General features: G+C 42.4%; 3 protein-coding genes across 3 annotated transcripts; 2 read left to right on the top strand and 1 right to left on the bottom strand.

Annotated features, from left to right (window-relative positions):
- Positions 1 to 1683: 1683 nt before the first annotated feature.
- MELLADRAFT_116051 (uncharacterized protein) lies at positions 1684 to 3608 on the top strand (the record flags this gene model as incomplete). The annotated part of the gene is made up of 5 exons (XM_007408485.1): positions 1684 to 1726; positions 1817 to 2172; positions 2255 to 2590; positions 2697 to 2906; positions 3045 to 3608. The coding sequence occupies 5 exons, from the start codon at positions 1713 to 1715 to the stop codon at positions 3320 to 3322; spliced, it is 1194 nt and encodes a 397-aa protein (XP_007408547.1).
- A 1229-nt stretch (positions 3609 to 4837) lies between these two features.
- On the bottom strand, positions 4838 to 5866 carry MELLADRAFT_84960 (uncharacterized protein; the record flags this gene model as incomplete). Its single annotated transcript, XM_007408318.1, has 7 exons — positions 4838 to 4846; positions 4921 to 4990; positions 5052 to 5135; positions 5244 to 5514; positions 5625 to 5658; positions 5738 to 5752; positions 5864 to 5866. 7 exons carry the CDS (start codon positions 5864 to 5866, stop codon positions 4838 to 4840), a joined length of 486 nt encoding a protein of 161 aa, XP_007408380.1.
- Positions 5867 to 8460: 2594 nt separating this feature from the next.
- On the top strand, positions 8461 to 14702 carry MELLADRAFT_22334 (family 24 glycosyltransferase; the record flags this gene model as incomplete). Its single annotated transcript, XM_007408486.1, has 22 exons — positions 8461 to 8525; positions 8617 to 8853; positions 9101 to 10064; positions 10125 to 10369; positions 10567 to 10807; positions 10879 to 11104; positions 11206 to 11735; positions 11797 to 11912; positions 11985 to 12128; positions 12202 to 12301; positions 12362 to 12489; positions 12557 to 12866; positions 12949 to 13253; positions 13368 to 13446; positions 13518 to 13575; positions 13640 to 13787; positions 13846 to 13918; positions 13977 to 14072; positions 14129 to 14193; positions 14247 to 14397; positions 14471 to 14546; positions 14611 to 14702. Coding segments are annotated over 22 exons (4449 nt in total), but the record flags the coding sequence as incomplete, so codon positions are not given.
- Positions 14703 to 16394: the final 1692 nt, after the last annotated feature.

Genomic DNA, 16394 nt, shown 5'->3' with positions numbered 1-16394 from the left:
AAAACCTTGCCATCGAGGCCCTTGTTTGGAGTTGGGCAGAATCCACTTGGAGCTGTTTGGACCGGACATTGAAGTATGTGAGAGGGAGCTGAAGAAAAAAATTCTGCCTGTTGTCACTGGGCAGCCTCAAGATCCCTTGCAGCTCAGCCCTGTCGCACCCCTCGCCCCCCCCCTTTTTTAGCTTCTCAGGTGCGAGAGGTGCGTCGCAGGGTGCGCCCGCACCCCTGTGCGGCGCACTCACCCTGGCGCCCACAGCTTGACATACAACTACCGCCTACTACATACATCCAACGTCACATCTCATATGCCCATCCTTGCCCATCACCAATTTGAGCCACCTCTCCGTCATCGACTCTTCGACTCACCTGCTGCTCACGATCTCATTCCACTCGACCTCAAGCTGTATTTCCGATATCGTCCATCCTGCTCCAGAAGTCACGTGCAAATACCAATCCTCACTCAAAACATGATAACCCAATGGATGGGTTTCAAGATTAACATGGTGGCAAAATGATATCAAGGGAATCGGGGTGCTTTTTGCTGTGATGACTCTTCTAGACTCGCTGTAGATTATCCAATGAGTACGATCACATTACTGGCTCGACCTCGCGATATCACAAAGGATAACCACCCCTGCTGGTCTCGACTTGAGGCAAAACGTTCAACGGGCGAAATGCAGATGTCCGAACTTGAATTTCTTGCTCGTTTGAACGCCAGCTACACAATTGAGACTCGACGTGCGGAACTTCCTACATCAAAGGCAACCCCATGTATTCCAATCTGGATCGCCTGCGATTGGTAGCTAACAGGCAATCTGTCAAGAAGGTGAACAGGACGATGAAACGTTGACTGGGGAGCAGTAAAGGGATTTGGTCAACCAACCTGTTTGGATCTTTATGGTAAGGTGATCAGCTCGATAGAAGGAAGGTAAATTTTCATGTTCAACTTCAACACTCAGTTGCTTTGGCCCATTTCAAATTTGCGCATTCACTACATAACTCAGTCTTTTGATAAAATTACTACATCCAAGGTGGGGCTCTGTTTGAAGGTCAGGAAGTGTTGATGTGGCTTGAACCAGCCTCTAGCTCCATAGATGTTGGCTGTGATTGCAGGCTAGACTTTCTCAAATCATCTCTCAATAATGATTACAATCTTTTTCAAAAACTGTCTCATCAAGTGGTGTCTCTAGCTGTTGAATTTTGTCATAGAGAATTATAAGTTTAACCTTAGTCAATAATTGTTCATTGTTGAAAACCCAGCTTGCGAGCTTTGCTGTAGAATGTTTGTTTTTGCTGTTTTCTACAATTTTAGTGATTATAAGTGAAATGAAAAAGAGAAAGGCGTTCGAAGTTGAACAGAGGTAGTGAATTTGATATCGTTGGGGTTAGTTGAATCAAAGTCTTGCTCTATCGTCCAAGGGTGAGCTCAATGCGCAAAGAGATGGGGATGGATGGAGATGAAGAAGCCTCTACATATGTAGGCCGAGTCGAATTGGTGCGCCAAACGCGTGGAAGCACCACAGAAATGGGTTGAATTTGATTTTAGAGATGTTGAAGTTTGAAGTGGTGAGCTTTTGAGCGGTGGTGTTGTGTATGTGTTTAAGAGGGTTGGCGGACCCCACGCTCAGGGCTTCCGTAAGGTACCGTAGTGAGATTTAAGAACCTTTCAAAGCATACATCAAGCGAGTTGATTGAAACCACAAATCAATCACAATGGATTCTAAACCGTACGCGTTCTTTTCTTATCATCAATTCTCTTCCTCAATCGAATTCCAACTTCCTTCAACTCACTAACTCAACTTTAATTTATTCATTAGAGCTGAAAACCATCAATTAACTAATACCGAATCAAAGAAATCTACAAACCAAATCAAACCACCCAATGAAAAGATATTAAAATCAATTCAATCGGATCTAGCAGAAGGATCTAAATCATTTGCATTAAAAAATTATCAAGATGCAACTGATTCATTTTCTAGAGCATGTGAAACTTTATCAATTCATTATGGTGATCAACATCCAGCTGTAGTGGATGCTCAAATTCTTTATGGTAAAGCTTTAGTTAAACATGCTATTAAACTCAATGCTTGTTTAGGCGGTGGTGGTGGTGAACCTAATAAAGATGAACCGGAACCTGAATCAAATCAAAAAGTTCAAGATTCGAATCGATCTGGTAAGCTTCATATTCAAAGACAATCTTTTAGAGAACGTGTTTAATTGTTTGTTTCTGACAAATTTATGATCTTCTCATTCAGGTCCTTCTGGGTCTTCTGACCTCAAATCAAAAAAAGCTTCAGGATCAAAACCAACCAATACCAATCCTCATATCCATTTCTCAGGTGATTCTTCAGATGAAGATGAAGATCAAGATCAAGAAGAAAAGGCAGGATCAGATGAAGATGATTTAGAACAATGTACGGTTGAAGAAGAACTTGAAGCTGCTTTTTATGTACTTGAATTGGCTAGAAGTTCGATTGAGATTCAATTATCAGATGAAAGTTTGAAAGCATCAAATCATGACGAATTTATTAAGTTGAAGAAGAAATTGATTCAAGTCTTTGAACTTTTAGCTGAAGTTCATCAAGAAGGAGGTCAGCTGTTTTTTCTTGACTCTTTCAAAATTTCCTATACAATTCACAGAGCAACTCATTATAATTTTTGACTTTTCTCAAAATAACGTGTTCCTTTTTGATCTAGACAAGTTCGATGAAGCACTCAATTCGTATTTAAGCTCACTAAAGGTTAAAGAATCTTTACCAACCGAAGTTTGTTCACGTAGATCAATGGCAGAAACTCATCTTTGGACAGCATTAGCATATGAACTTTTACCCGAAAGATCAGATTCGATTTCAAAATCAGTAGAACATGTTGAAAATGCGATTGAGTTAATGAAAACTTATATCGAAAGTTTGAAATCGAATCTTAATCTTACATCAACTGATTCTAAAGTCGATTCTTCAAAGAGTTCAAATCGACCTGTAGATGATTCAAATGAAATTCAAGAATGTCAATCGATTCTAGAAGATTTAGAAGCTAAACTTGAAGAATTAAAAACCGTACCACAAGCAGCACCATTAGATGCCAAAGAGATTGCTCTGCAAGCGTATTTGAAAGATGTAGTTTTACCACATAAGAATGAGAATGGAACATCGGTAGTGAACGATTTAAGTATGTTAGTTAAAAGGAAAAAGAATCCCGTGCAAGAAACTGAAGTGAAGAAAGATGAAACAGATGGTTTGGTTGGAAAAGAGATGGGGAAAAGGTCTTTAGAGGAAGATGTGGAAACTGGAATGAATAAAAAGTCGAAAGTTGATGAATCTTGAAAACCAAATTTGTGATCAGGGCGTGATACATCATCAAATTTATCTTGTGTTGAATTTCTTTCAAAACGGGGCGGAAAAACTTTTTAGGATCGTTAAAGTGGTTATTTTGGTCTGGTTTAGGGTTTTGAAAGATTTTTTTATGATTTGATTTGATTGTGTGTGTGTGTTTCCATTGTCTTTGTTTTTGTTTATCTTATGGTGGAAGGGAATTGTGGTTTTTCTTTTTGAAATTTGTAATGATGGAAAGTTTTCTCGTATGAAGGAAAAAATGAGATTTTCAACTTAAAGCTTTCAAGCAAGGGGTGTTCAAAGAGACCTTTCAAAAAGATAAGAATTTGATGTTCGATTTTTTCTCGAGTGTTTTCTAAAAAAACAAGTTGTACCATGTTGGGCTATATAGCTAGAAGTACTGGAATGATCAAAGTAGAAAAAAGCGATCATTTCATCTTTACACAAGGCCAAAGTCTACATAGAAAGATTTATCTGCTCAGCTTGCTGACAATATTGATTTAAAGAGGAAACATCAAGTTTGTATCATATCACCTATTTCTACATTTTGGTCTGGAGCCCAATTGAAGGATCCCTCAAAAGAAAATCAAGTAAAGTAACGAGGTGTTCAACTTCAGACCTTACATTAATGGTTACCGTTATGTATTGCATCTACTGATCAGAGCGTTATTAAGATCCAGTTGTTTCATATATTCAAAAGGAGACCAGCATGAAGTCTATTCAACATGATGGTTGGTCAAGAACGTAACTTTGGATTAAACATTTCCATTGATCCCTCAAGAGTTGGATTTAAAATCTCATCTTCAATGCTCTTTGAATTTTGTTTCATTGGTAGTCTGGGGTGCACATCTTTCATTTTGAAAAGCTCAAACTCTTGATAAATAATCAATTTCATCAAAGATTGCCCTTCAATATTATCAAGTCATAGTAGAAGGGGCAGCTCATCTACTATCATCTGAATTACTCACTGTAGCACATTGATGCTCCTGAGGCTGATCAATATTCGATCAAGTGCGGCTGATAATTGACCAGCTGGATAGTCTTATCTGAAGTGTTGAAGGCTGACAAGTCATTGACTTGCATTGAGCTAAACTGTTACTGACATGCATGGAAATATTCTATTTGAAAAAATGACCAAGCCCTGAGTGGAACCCATTTGCTAGCCTGACTTTGATCAACGCTCCAATTCACACTGAAGGTACCCCTAGTACAGACCTACATAGTTATCGAAAGTCACCATATACTTAGTATTGAAAAAACAAAGTCGTTGTGCTACGTAATCACTCCTATACCCATGGTAGAATGTAGTAATAGACTTTAATCTGATCCAATAAAAGTTGCGACAAAAGAAAATGTCTATTACTCGAAACCACCGACCAAATTTTTCTGAAAGGCACTAGCAATGATAAGAAAACTTGATTGGATATGAATATAACTTGTAAAACAATGGCAAAGACAAAGTGACTTTCGATAGAAACAGCCATTGAAGAAATCAAAATGACGAACTCAAAGAGACTTTTTCCCAAAGTGAAGGAATAGTCAGTTAGTTTGATGAAAGAAAACATAAGTTAAGTTATAAAGCCACTAACCTCCATCTGTTGTACAACCTCGTCGAGTTCCTTCTTCGAGGCAAGGTACTTCTCATGCGTCTGTTCCCACCTAATAAACAAGAATTAAATTAGATCTGGACAAAGGTCTCCGGAAGACAGTGTCAACGAACTTTGTCTCCCATGAATCTCTCTCCGCCTCGATACGCTGCACTTGACGTTCGAAGTGTTCGGCTTTAACATCGACCTGTCGAAGTCTACGGGAACAAAAGATATCAGTCCAAGAGCCTGGGAATGACAACAGTCGGATAGCTACAGTGAAGACAAGAGTAAGACGTTTTTGGTCAACCAGAAAGTTAGCTCACTTATCTGTCGTTTCTCTCAAGTTCTTCTCAGCGTTATCTAATTCACTTTCGAGAAGAGCAATCTTTCGGTTCAGATTCTCGTTAGTCGACCTATTTGTTTCTTCCTCCTCTCTTGCCGTCTTGGCATCTGTAATCTTTTGTTCCGCTGCTTCAAGGTCAGCTTCAAGGTTGCTGACCTTATGCTGTAAAGAAATCAATTCTTGATCTTTATTCATCGTTTCCAATTCCAGCTTTTTATTCTTGGCCTCGGCGGCCTCAGCTCGTTCGATAGCTATATAAAACGAGATGATCGGAATGCATAGAACATGAACACGATGAGTAAACAGAAAGATAGAGAACAGTAGTCAACGAAGAGAAAAGGTATGAGATGGGGTGGCTTACCTGCATCCGCTTCGGCACGGAGAGTGGCAAGTTTCTAATGAGGCGTTTAGTTGAGATACGGAGTTGGATCAGTTGATCATCTAGCCTTGATATCTTCCCAGAGCATGTCATACCTCTTTGATTTTGTCCTGTTGAATCAAAATCAATCAGTATTAAAGGATGAATTCCAGTGAATTTTCTTGAGAAAACTAGTTTGCCATGCGGATGAAAATGAATCAAAGGCCTGAAAGTCAACTGACCATGATAGTGTTTGATTTTATGAGTTACTTAGCTATAGTAAAGATGAAGGTTTGATGATGTTTTGAAAGTAAATTAGTATGAATCACTCTCAAGGGGAGATAAGAAGTAGAATGAGAAATATACCTGAACTGTTAAATGGATGATGATATGAATGTTCCGAAGTAACAATCTTTGAATTGTTAATCTGAGATGACCCGATCAAGGGCACGGTCATGTCATCATCATTCATCTCACTATAAGACTACAGACTTGAATGTCATGGAAATATACAGGCATGTCGCACACTACACACTTACTTTAAGCATATTGTCTCTTCCTCAACACTGCAAAGATTGGGATCCACTCCAATTTGTTTCACCAATGAGAAAAAGTGATACATATGATTTCAGAGGTTCTTCAAGGGTATGCTTGGCTCTGAGGATGGTCAATGGTCAAATTTTGAAATAAAGTTCAAAACCACAGACCTCCTCACCACATCTCAGGTCACGGTGCGTTAAAAGTTGTTTGTTTGTTTAGAGCTTTGTAACCTAAGGTGTTTCAGAACCTGGCAATGCCACCAGTGTACAAAAATTACTTGAGTGATACTGTGTTTTTCTGTTTCAAGTGTTTGTATGAGTTTCCAGGATATTGGGAAACCTCAAATGGTGAAGCTTTTTGCTAACTTTCTATGCAAATAACCACAGCAATGTTCAGGAGAACAGGCCAATCCAAAGGTCAGGCATTAAAGCAAGTTCTCATGTTTCATACAAGCTTTGTAAACTTGCTTTTCTTGAGCTAAGTATTGGGTTCAAATTTCAATCTGAAGGTTCTTTCAAGGGCAAACACTGCTTCTCTCCACATAATTTTACGTCCAGAAATAGCCTTAACCATTGTTGGTTCTTCAAGCACTTGAAATGCTTCATCTGTAACCAACAGTTTCTCATCATAAATTGATATCATATCTCTTTGGAGCTGGTATGCAGAGTTTATACAGGGAAAAAGTATCAGAGCAGTCTTACAGCACTGGAAGAGGTGTAAGTAACCTTTCAAAAAGATAAACCCATAAATGGTGTTTAAGTGGTCAGGATGAAAAATTTCAGGTAACCTCACACTTTTTGTAATCACTGTTTACTTTGATTTTTTCTTTTCTCCTCTTACCAAAATACCAATGTCTAGATTTGTTTTAACAAAGGATCACTTACTCCAATTGTTTCCTCGTCAAGTTACACATGATAGTTTGGTCAATTTGCATATGATCTTTTCCACTCCCAGTTCACTTGTTATTTTATGTCCCACCCAACACCCTTCAATGTGAGAAAAGACCAATAAGGCAGAGTTTTCCCTTTATCAGATGGTACATATGGGTTCACAGTCTTGTCAGTGAATAACTCATTGCCACCCACATTGTACTTTTCCATTCTTTGTTCTTGCAGCTTCTGTCCTCTGTTTTTGTCTTGCTACCATGGGAAAGACATCCAGGCCCCTGCCACATCACATAGCCAAATCCATGCTCTGTGTCAGTTTTAAGACAAAGCCTATGCCTATTGGTGGGACATGTTCCTTGAAACAAATAAACTTGTAATCCACACCAAGATCAGAGCAGCATGGTACCCTGATTGTTGGAGAAATGGTTTTGAAATAAATTCAATATCATGGCCTTTTATTATTAGACTGTTGCAATAAGTCACGAAGAACAAGCAAGCAGGATGTAAAACAAAACCATTACTCAATATGCAATGCATCTTATCAGAGATATTTGAAAAGTCTGGAAAGTGAGAGGATCTTCTTTTGGACAAAATCCATTGTTTGCATGGAATCAAAGGATTCAGGATAGCAGAAATGTTGAGGTGATTGAGTGTGATGGAGCAATTAGAAGGCAGAGGAGCAAGAACAAAGGTGTTTTGGTTATCTTGTGGCGGTCACACTGACAAGGTAAGGTGGGATTCTCATAACATAAAACCTGCTTGCCAGTTTGCTGCTATATTATGTCTCGCATGGCATTGTGTGAAGGACTATTGTGAAAAACAACTTTCTGACATCCAAGAATTTTATCTGTCAAGAGACTTCCTGTCATAGCCAGTTTGATGTATCACTGAACAAAAACCTTTGGACATCAACGCATAAAATTGCGCTGTTCTTTTGTTAAATATATAGAAGTTTGTATGGTTCTTGGAGCTTGATAGACCTTGTAAACCTACATGACACTCCGCAGATTTTGACAACAACAAAAAGTTGTTGCCATTGAGGCATGTGCCACGCAATTCAGAAGAGATTCTGAATCAAATGTGATATATTTGACTTGCTGAAAGGATGCTTGTTGGACGATGGCCGATGGTGCACATTCTTTCAGCTCGAGGAGAGGTGTTGAGAGTTGCTATGAATAGAAAGATATTTGAGAGTTGACGAGATGACGAGATGACCTGGCGACCAAAACTACCGTTTTCACTTTGATTTTTTGTTTCCTGGTCGCCTGTATGCCATTTGACACGCTAGTTTACCGTCACACCATCACTTTTGCTATATCAAACACCGTTCTTTGATGCCCAAGCTCGGCCTTTCTCAGCTTGGGACGTATGCAGGGGTCATCTGCTGGACGATTTTTCACGTCTCGACTCTCTCACCTCCCATTTCTGTCTCGATTCAAGCCACATGGCCCGAACCTCCCTTGCTGATCCAAATTATGTGAGTCGCCTACTTTTCACCTCATCGTTCTTAGTATCGTTGTTGGCCAAGTATGCTGATACGCTTCGCCATGTTCGACCTTGATCCACAGCGAATCAGCAGCGATCGAGCGATCGGACTCATTTTTCCCAATCCTCACCGCGGTTTCCAAGCATTGGAGGACGATAGATTCACTGTCACTGACACCTCAGCAAATATATAACCAAACTCTGAATCAAATTACACTCAATGGATTACTCAACGACCAGGGTGAAATCGAATCTCTAGAGACGAGCATTGCCTTGAAAGAGGCCTCTCCCAAAATCGAAGCTTTCCGCGCATGGTATCGGTCTCTCGATTTGAAACAGACGCATGCAGATCGAGTATCCAATGTTACACCTACAACTTCAGAGTGCACAAGCTGGGCAGACGTCCACGGTATCCGATTTTGCGATGCCTCTCTACTGGATCGATATTTGAACTCCGAAGAAGACGCAGAAACGGCACCGAAGGACCTCAGGTACGGGAACCAGCCTTTGAAATCCAATGTCGCTTCTCACATTGATCCTTACTTTTTCTTGCTCAATTTGAGGTAGAGATCGCCCTGCTCCACGTATCTTGTCATTTGATCATATCTGCCCACCTGGAAGCCACATCCCGCCACCATCTGTCCCAGTTGTCATTTTGTACGCTTCTAACGACCCGCGCTCTTTTGGCCCATTCCACGACGTATTACACCAAGCCTCGAGTAGTTCTCCAATCAGAGCCACCTATATTTTTCGATGGCAAGTTTCTTCAGACGACTCACAGAGTTCTTCGATCGGTCCTAGCCATCTCAGTGGTTGGGCTACCAGATTGGACATCAAGAAATCAGACTATCTTACAGTTGATGATCGACCTGTCGAGACCAACTCTCGTGAATCGCGCGATTCTGAGTCTGAATCAACAAAGGAGAACACCAAGGAAGATGCTCCTGAGACCTCAACTGTCATTATCCCCCTCCAGGCCGACGAATTCTCGACTATCGGGTTAAAAGCAACTCAACATATACTGACCTCGCCTAATCCGCTAAGTGCTCTGCGAGTTCTTTCTGAAGATTTTCCCAGGCATGCATATAATTTGGTGAAGAATTGGGTTCCGGGAGAAATAAATGCAGACTTGGACAGAGAACTCAAGGAGAATGCTGCTGAAGGGGTCGTTAAACCCGGACAATCAGCAATCTGGATCAACGGTTTGGATATATCATCAGTATTACCAGTGGCCAACATCAACTTCTTCAAGCTGATACAATTAATGCGCGATGAGCGCCGATGGATTAAATCTTTGACCAGTCTCGGGTTATCTGTATCTGAGATCCGAAAGCTGGTCACTGACGAGCAATTGAACTCAGCCTTGTCTGGTGAGGGCGGGGCGCGGTCAGATGACTTGGAGATTGATCCCAGTATTCTTGGCGAACGGTTCGATGCGAGTGATAGGTTGGAGCACGGAGAAATGATCCTTTGGTTGAACGATTTAGAGAAGGACACAAGATATGCTGCTTGGCCAAAGAGTCTACGCGATGTATACATCTTTAACTGCTTTTCTCCCTCTGGTTCATGCTGACACCCACTACGATTTCAGTTTCTTCGACCCACATATCCTGGTCAATTGCACGCGGTCGCTCGCAACACGATCACTGTGGTATTGGCCCTCAATGTGACGCATACGGCCAACCTTCGCATATTGACGGAATCAGTCGAGACATTTATCACACGAAGTGTACCAATCCGGTGGGGTTTAGTACCTCTCGACGATCCAAATGCCTCGGGATCTTCTGAAGCACTCAAAGGTATCTTTCCCATCTACTCGTCAGGAACGAGTACGGGGTTTGATCCACTCTGACTTCTGTCCTACGATATCAACAGATACCGTGATATACAATATATGGAATCTTTTCCATTCACGTGGCCCCATCGCGATGTTGCAATTTCTGAAACAGGTTCGCAAAAAAGAAGACAAGGGAGTCAACCTCATACTGATCAACAACCCATTCATCTTTCGGTTGATCACCTCAGTTCATTAGCTCTACATCATCCGATATGGTTGACGCGTTGGACTTCAAGCAACGCGCTGATGCTTATCGCGCAGCTCATCCTGAAAGCGACTCAGATGATCAAAAAGATACAGCTAGCTTTGGAGAAGGGGACTTCAATTCCTGGTCAGAAAAAACACAATCCTACATCCGACGGCTCGCGCTGTGCTCAGGATCTGGCGAAGTGCCTGGCTGTATGTTCGTCAATGGGAAATTCTTCGTACTCGATGATGTCAGTCATAGTTGCAGTCATACTCCGAGCCAGAATGCCCCGTGTTGATATCTCGTCATCAATCATGTCAGGACTTTCGCATGAACTTGCAACAAACAGCTATGCTTCATATCCAATTTCTACAACATCAAATCTATTACGGATTAATCCAAGGCAGTGTAGATGTCTCGCATTATCTGTATGATTTACCAGGCGTCTACCCTGCACGGAATGAATTTGTATTTCCATCGCCGGGTCGTCCCGTGCGGGTCGTCAACCTTGTTCAAGCTTTCGTGGCTGCCAAGCTTGGGAGCTGCGGTACTCTCTTCGCATCTGAAGGTGTGTTTTCAATCCAGAAACTAGTTGGATATAGTGCTGATTTAATTTACATACTCCCAATTCCTGTCTGCAACTCTTAGCAGTTGAGGCTGATCACGAAACCAACGAGCCCCCAATATCTGCGATCTGGGTTATTGGCAATTTGGACTCGAAGAGTGGTGCTGCCTCTGTGTTGGCGTTGTTAGAGCTGATGGTAAATACCGATATGTGTTTCCCATTATTGGAGCAGTGTGGGGATATGTTGCACCTGACGTTCACTTTGCAGGCATTTCCATCAGATCAAACCCGTGGTTCCGTATTTGTCGGTTTTGTGCATGCTTCTAGCCAGCAAACCGACGCGCATATAGATCCTCGCCTATCCGATTCTCTGGGACAACTCATCCATTCACCTGAGCATCCTGGAATCTTGATCAAGAATGTGACAGATCAGTTTGCCCACTTTGGCTTGCAACCGTCGAAACCATTTCCAGAATCCTTCTCATTAAGCAAGATGCCTTCGGAATGGAGACGGTCTACTGAAGATGGTGAGGATGTTTGGGCAGGCGCGCAGTCTTTGATCACTGAGCTTGATATCACTGAGGGACACGTTGCCGTGGTGATCAATGGTCGCGTGGGTAGTTCTCCTTGACTCATGTTAACGCTGCCTTACTGAGTAGTGTGATCACCTTCAGGTCCTTGATGTCCCTCATAGCCAAGTACTCCAAGCTAGTGATCTTCGCATGCTGATCGACTACGAAATCCAAAAACGTACAAATCCACTACAAGTCGCTTTGCGCTCAGTCTTGGGGTAGAGCACCTTTCTCTGCCCAAATAATACTTCCTTGCACGTCAATAACTTACTTTTTTCGACAAAGCGCAGACCCGAACGCTTCACAACCATCAAGTCCATGGTACCCTACATTGCCTCCGTGATAAGTTCTGTGTTGGTATCATCTGATGACGAGGCTGGTAGCAAGACACGCGGGCGAGCTGTTTCTAACGCCTTAACTGAACGTAAACACTCGTACGTATATTGTTGTTTAGATCACTATGAGTTCAAAAACCTCAAAGCTTTTTGTCACCTGTCATGTCAATAGATCAATATCGTACGGCGATCACGACGCTGCCGTTATTCAATTTCGAGTCATTTTGAACCCCGCGAGTGAGCTTGCACAGTCATGGTCGGCTTTATTAGAGGTATGCGTCCAATCCACACCACTCGTCCTGCCTTGTCTCTCATAGCTCCAATTTTTGCAGACCCTCTCCGGTCGCAAGGATGTCGCCATAAAAGTCTGGTTTAACCCTATGCAACACGTCGAGGAACTCCCGATTAAGCGCTTCCTTCGCACCTCATTTCACAGTCGGATACAATTTGATCAGGATGGGTAAGTCGAGTGCACTCGATCTGCCGATGTCTTCAGTCATACACAGGCTGACATCTCGCTTCCAAAGCTCTTCTGTCTCCCCGTCGGTGGTCTTTAAACACATGCCGACAGACGTGCTACTGACTTTATCGATAGAAGCGCCTCCTGCTTGGTTAGCACTTCCTTTAGAATCTGTTCATGATCTTGATAACATCATGTTATCCAAAATTGGCTCGACGGAGCGCGAACGAGGGGTCGAAGGCGTCTTTCAACTAGAACACATTATCATAGCAGGTCACGCCTCAGAGCTGCCAAGCGAAGTACCACCCAGAGGGCTCCAGGTAGTCCTGACGAACTTGCTGACCTCTGCAAGTGTGGATACGATTATCATGGCAAATGTTTGTTACGTCGCGTAGCTAAATACATGTTGACGCACGTATAATCTCTCGCAAGGCTAATTTTGATGTATCCTCTGAACAGCTCGGTTACTTTCAGTTCAAGGCTGAACCTGGCATGTTTGTCATGAAGATCCGACCTGGTCGAAGTTCTGAACTGTATACGCTCGAACGCGTGGACCTCAAAACAGGAAAAGATCGCTTATCTACTGATAAAAACAAGACAGATGAGGATCATCAGTTCTCCTTGACCACATTCGACGGATTACTTCTTTTCCCTCGCTTTCGCAAACGCCCTGGCAAGGAAAAAGAAAAATTGATTCAGCCTGTCGCTGCCATGTCAGAATCAGAAGACGCCCATACTAGTACGACCCAGAAACTCATTGGCCAGTTCAAGAACTTGTACGTTTCAAAGTATTTCAATGCGATATTTGGCTTGCGTTTAGTGGACTTGACGCTCCTATTTCGTTTTACAACAAACAGAGCCGCAGGAGTTCTCAAGAGCAAGCCGTCTGACGTGATCCCAGGGAAGAAACGAAATGTAATAAATGTCTTTACAGTCGCATCGGGACTACTTTATGAGGTAAAACCTGCTGGTACACGAGTTTCTACTTCATCAAACTGAAATTTGCTTTGATTCGATACGTAATTCAGAGAATGGCTTATCTGATGTGTGTCAGCGTGATGCGACACACAAAGAGTGATGTGAAATGTAAGTCTGATTACACAATCCTTCGAGATCTGTTTGTTGATTCCAACATGATTGCGCGGATCAGTTTGGTTTATCTCGAATTTCCTATCACCATCCTTCAAGAGATTCATTCCGCACCTGGCTCGAAAGTATGAATTCGAGTACGAATTGGTAACATACCGCTGGCCACCATGGTTGCGAGCTCAAAAAGAGAAACAGAGAGTCATCTGGGGGTAAGCTAATCGTGATCATCAGCAGGGGCGATCGTGGAAGTCTCACTTTTGCTTGTAGATATAAGATCCTTTTTCTAGATGTTTTATTTCCATTGGAATTGGACCGGGTAATATTCGTGGATTCGGATCAGGTTTGTCGGATGCCATGTAGTATTAAGTTATTACGTTATATTGATTGACCCCCTACAGATTGTTCGGACCGATCTACAAGAATTGGTTGATCTCGATCTTCGTGGTGCACCTTATGCATATACTCCTATGTGTAATGATCGAGAAGAAACAAAGGTAAATCTCCGGTCAATATATCAGTCAGTATTTTCTGACATATGTTGTGGGTGTAGGGATTTCGTTTTTGGGATACGGGATACTGGAAAGATAGCCTACGAGGGAGACCATACCACATTAGGTAAGTATAATATTCGGGAGCAATAAGGACTCTACTAATCATGAGTCTCTCAGTGCACTCTATGTTGTGGATTTGAGGGTTTTCAGGGCCGTTGCCGCTGGAGACCAACTCCGTCAACATTACCAAGCTCTTTCTGCCGATCCAAACAGTCTGGCTAACCTGGACCAAGATCTACCCAACAATATGCAAGAAGTCTTGCCAATTGTGAGTGAAGATACACGCTGGCTGGTTCATTGTTTTATACTGATCATCACGATCTCTCTCTCTCTCCCTTCAGTACTCCCTTGATCAAAAATGGCTTTGGTGTGAGACCTGGTGCTCAGACGATGGTTTGAAAACAGCCAAGACTATTGGTATGTTTATTTCGTGACATGAAGATATAAGTGCAATATTGATCACACCTAGATGCTGTTACAGATTTGTGCAACAATCCATTGACGCACGAGCCAAAGCTTACACGAGCTCGACGCCTAATACCCGAATGGGATGTCTACGATAAAGAAGTGGCTGAATTGGCGCGCCAAAAGAATCGACAAGATGACGTACTGGACGATGATTCTCTAGATCAAATTACCGCCAAGCCAACTGATTCACACATACATTCAAAAGACGAGTTGTAGATAACTTGAGCTTGAGAGTAATGCCAAATCAATGCATCACTTGATATGAAGTTCACTGATGCCCCCCATGAGATCCCTCCGTACCACATTTAAATTGTGGCTGTGCGCTATCCTACAATGCAGACCAACATAACTTCAGAAACTGAGGGGTGAGCTCTTTACTCAAAAGAGAAGCTGATGGCATTTCAAGCGGAGGTACTCAAGAAACCTGTTGGAAGGTATCAAGAGCTGAAATGCACATTGTCCTTGTCAGCGTAAACAAATTTATCGCAGTATGAGGGATCGGCGATCAAGGGTTTCTTAATGAAGAAAGGTAGATCTAGTGATAGTTTGTCTGGTATCTCCCAACATAGAATGCACACAGTTAGGTGACCTCTATGGGTGAGGATTTGAGAGTATACATATACCACTGGGGATCATTTGGTCTACTAGAATTCACATTTGAAATAATCAACAAATGGTGGTCATCTTGACCCAACACAGATATTCGATGGAGCACAATTAATTTCATATTCTGAAGCACTCTCTTCCATAAATCTACTTCACCTCATCTTTTGTAGAGCAAGAAGCCCATATACAAGACGAGTTTGGTATTTCCATTACTTGCAATTCACCAACCAGTTTTACTTTGATGATATACATACTGAGAGCATAATATTGATGAGTGGAGTGGATTGTTCATAATGACTTGTACAAAGATCCCAAAAGTGTGAATTATGGTCAAGGGAGTCTGTTTCCCTCTGGACATTCTGAGCTCAGGAAGGGAAGTGATTGACTTGGATTTTTGGTTTATCTGCAAACTCGATCAAAAGCATCAATCAATTCTTCCAGTAAACAGGAGTGGGCACGACTTTTGAGACTAAAAATAATTATTGGTTGCAAACGCCAGTGACATTCCCAAGTTTAATGTCAAGTTGGTCGGATTACTCATTCTAACGCCTAGGCCATGCTGGGCTCTTCCAGCTCTGCACTGGCCCTAGGCAATGTCCATACTAGAGCCAGGCTTGATATGACTGATGGGGCATCTGGTAGATTGCTAACTTAACTAAGTCCCTCCTCAAAGCGCGCGCGTCCTTCGGAGCTTGCGGAGGAGGGACTTAGAGCATCCACAACGGTCCACCTACTTTGCGGGCCCCCAGCGATGTAGGGGGTCAAAACGCAAAAAAACGCTCCAACGGAGCTCGCACAATCGGGGGTGAGACGTCGGGGGCCTCCAGATTTCCATCCGGACCCCCCACATCTGCGAGGTCTATAGGAGCTCCCAATATCACGTGCCACTGCTTCCACGTGACCGATATAGTCACGTCTCAAACCGCACTCGAAACAAGATGATATGGTACAAGCATACCATATCACTCAATCGAGTTCTGGCCCCTGACTTCAAGTGCACCGCTGTGGACACCTGTTTTTTTGACCCCCTACATCCACAAAATCAGGATCGGGGGTCTGTTCCAGGGCTCGCAAAGTAGGTGGACCGTTGTGGATGCTCTTACGACTTATCGGCAAATTTGGCCTGATACCAAATCCAAATTTGGGATTTTCAGCGATTTTTGGTCAAAATCAACACTATCCTTGCCGCGA

The sequence above is a fragment of the Melampsora larici-populina genome (assembly GCF_000204055.1).
Source record: "Melampsora larici-populina 98AG31 unplaced genomic scaffold MELLAscaffold_12, whole genome shotgun sequence".
In the NCBI taxonomy this organism is placed as follows: domain Eukaryota; kingdom Fungi; phylum Basidiomycota; class Pucciniomycetes; order Pucciniales; family Melampsoraceae; genus Melampsora; species Melampsora laricis-populina.
This window is presented reverse-complemented; position numbering and strand designations above follow the sequence as displayed.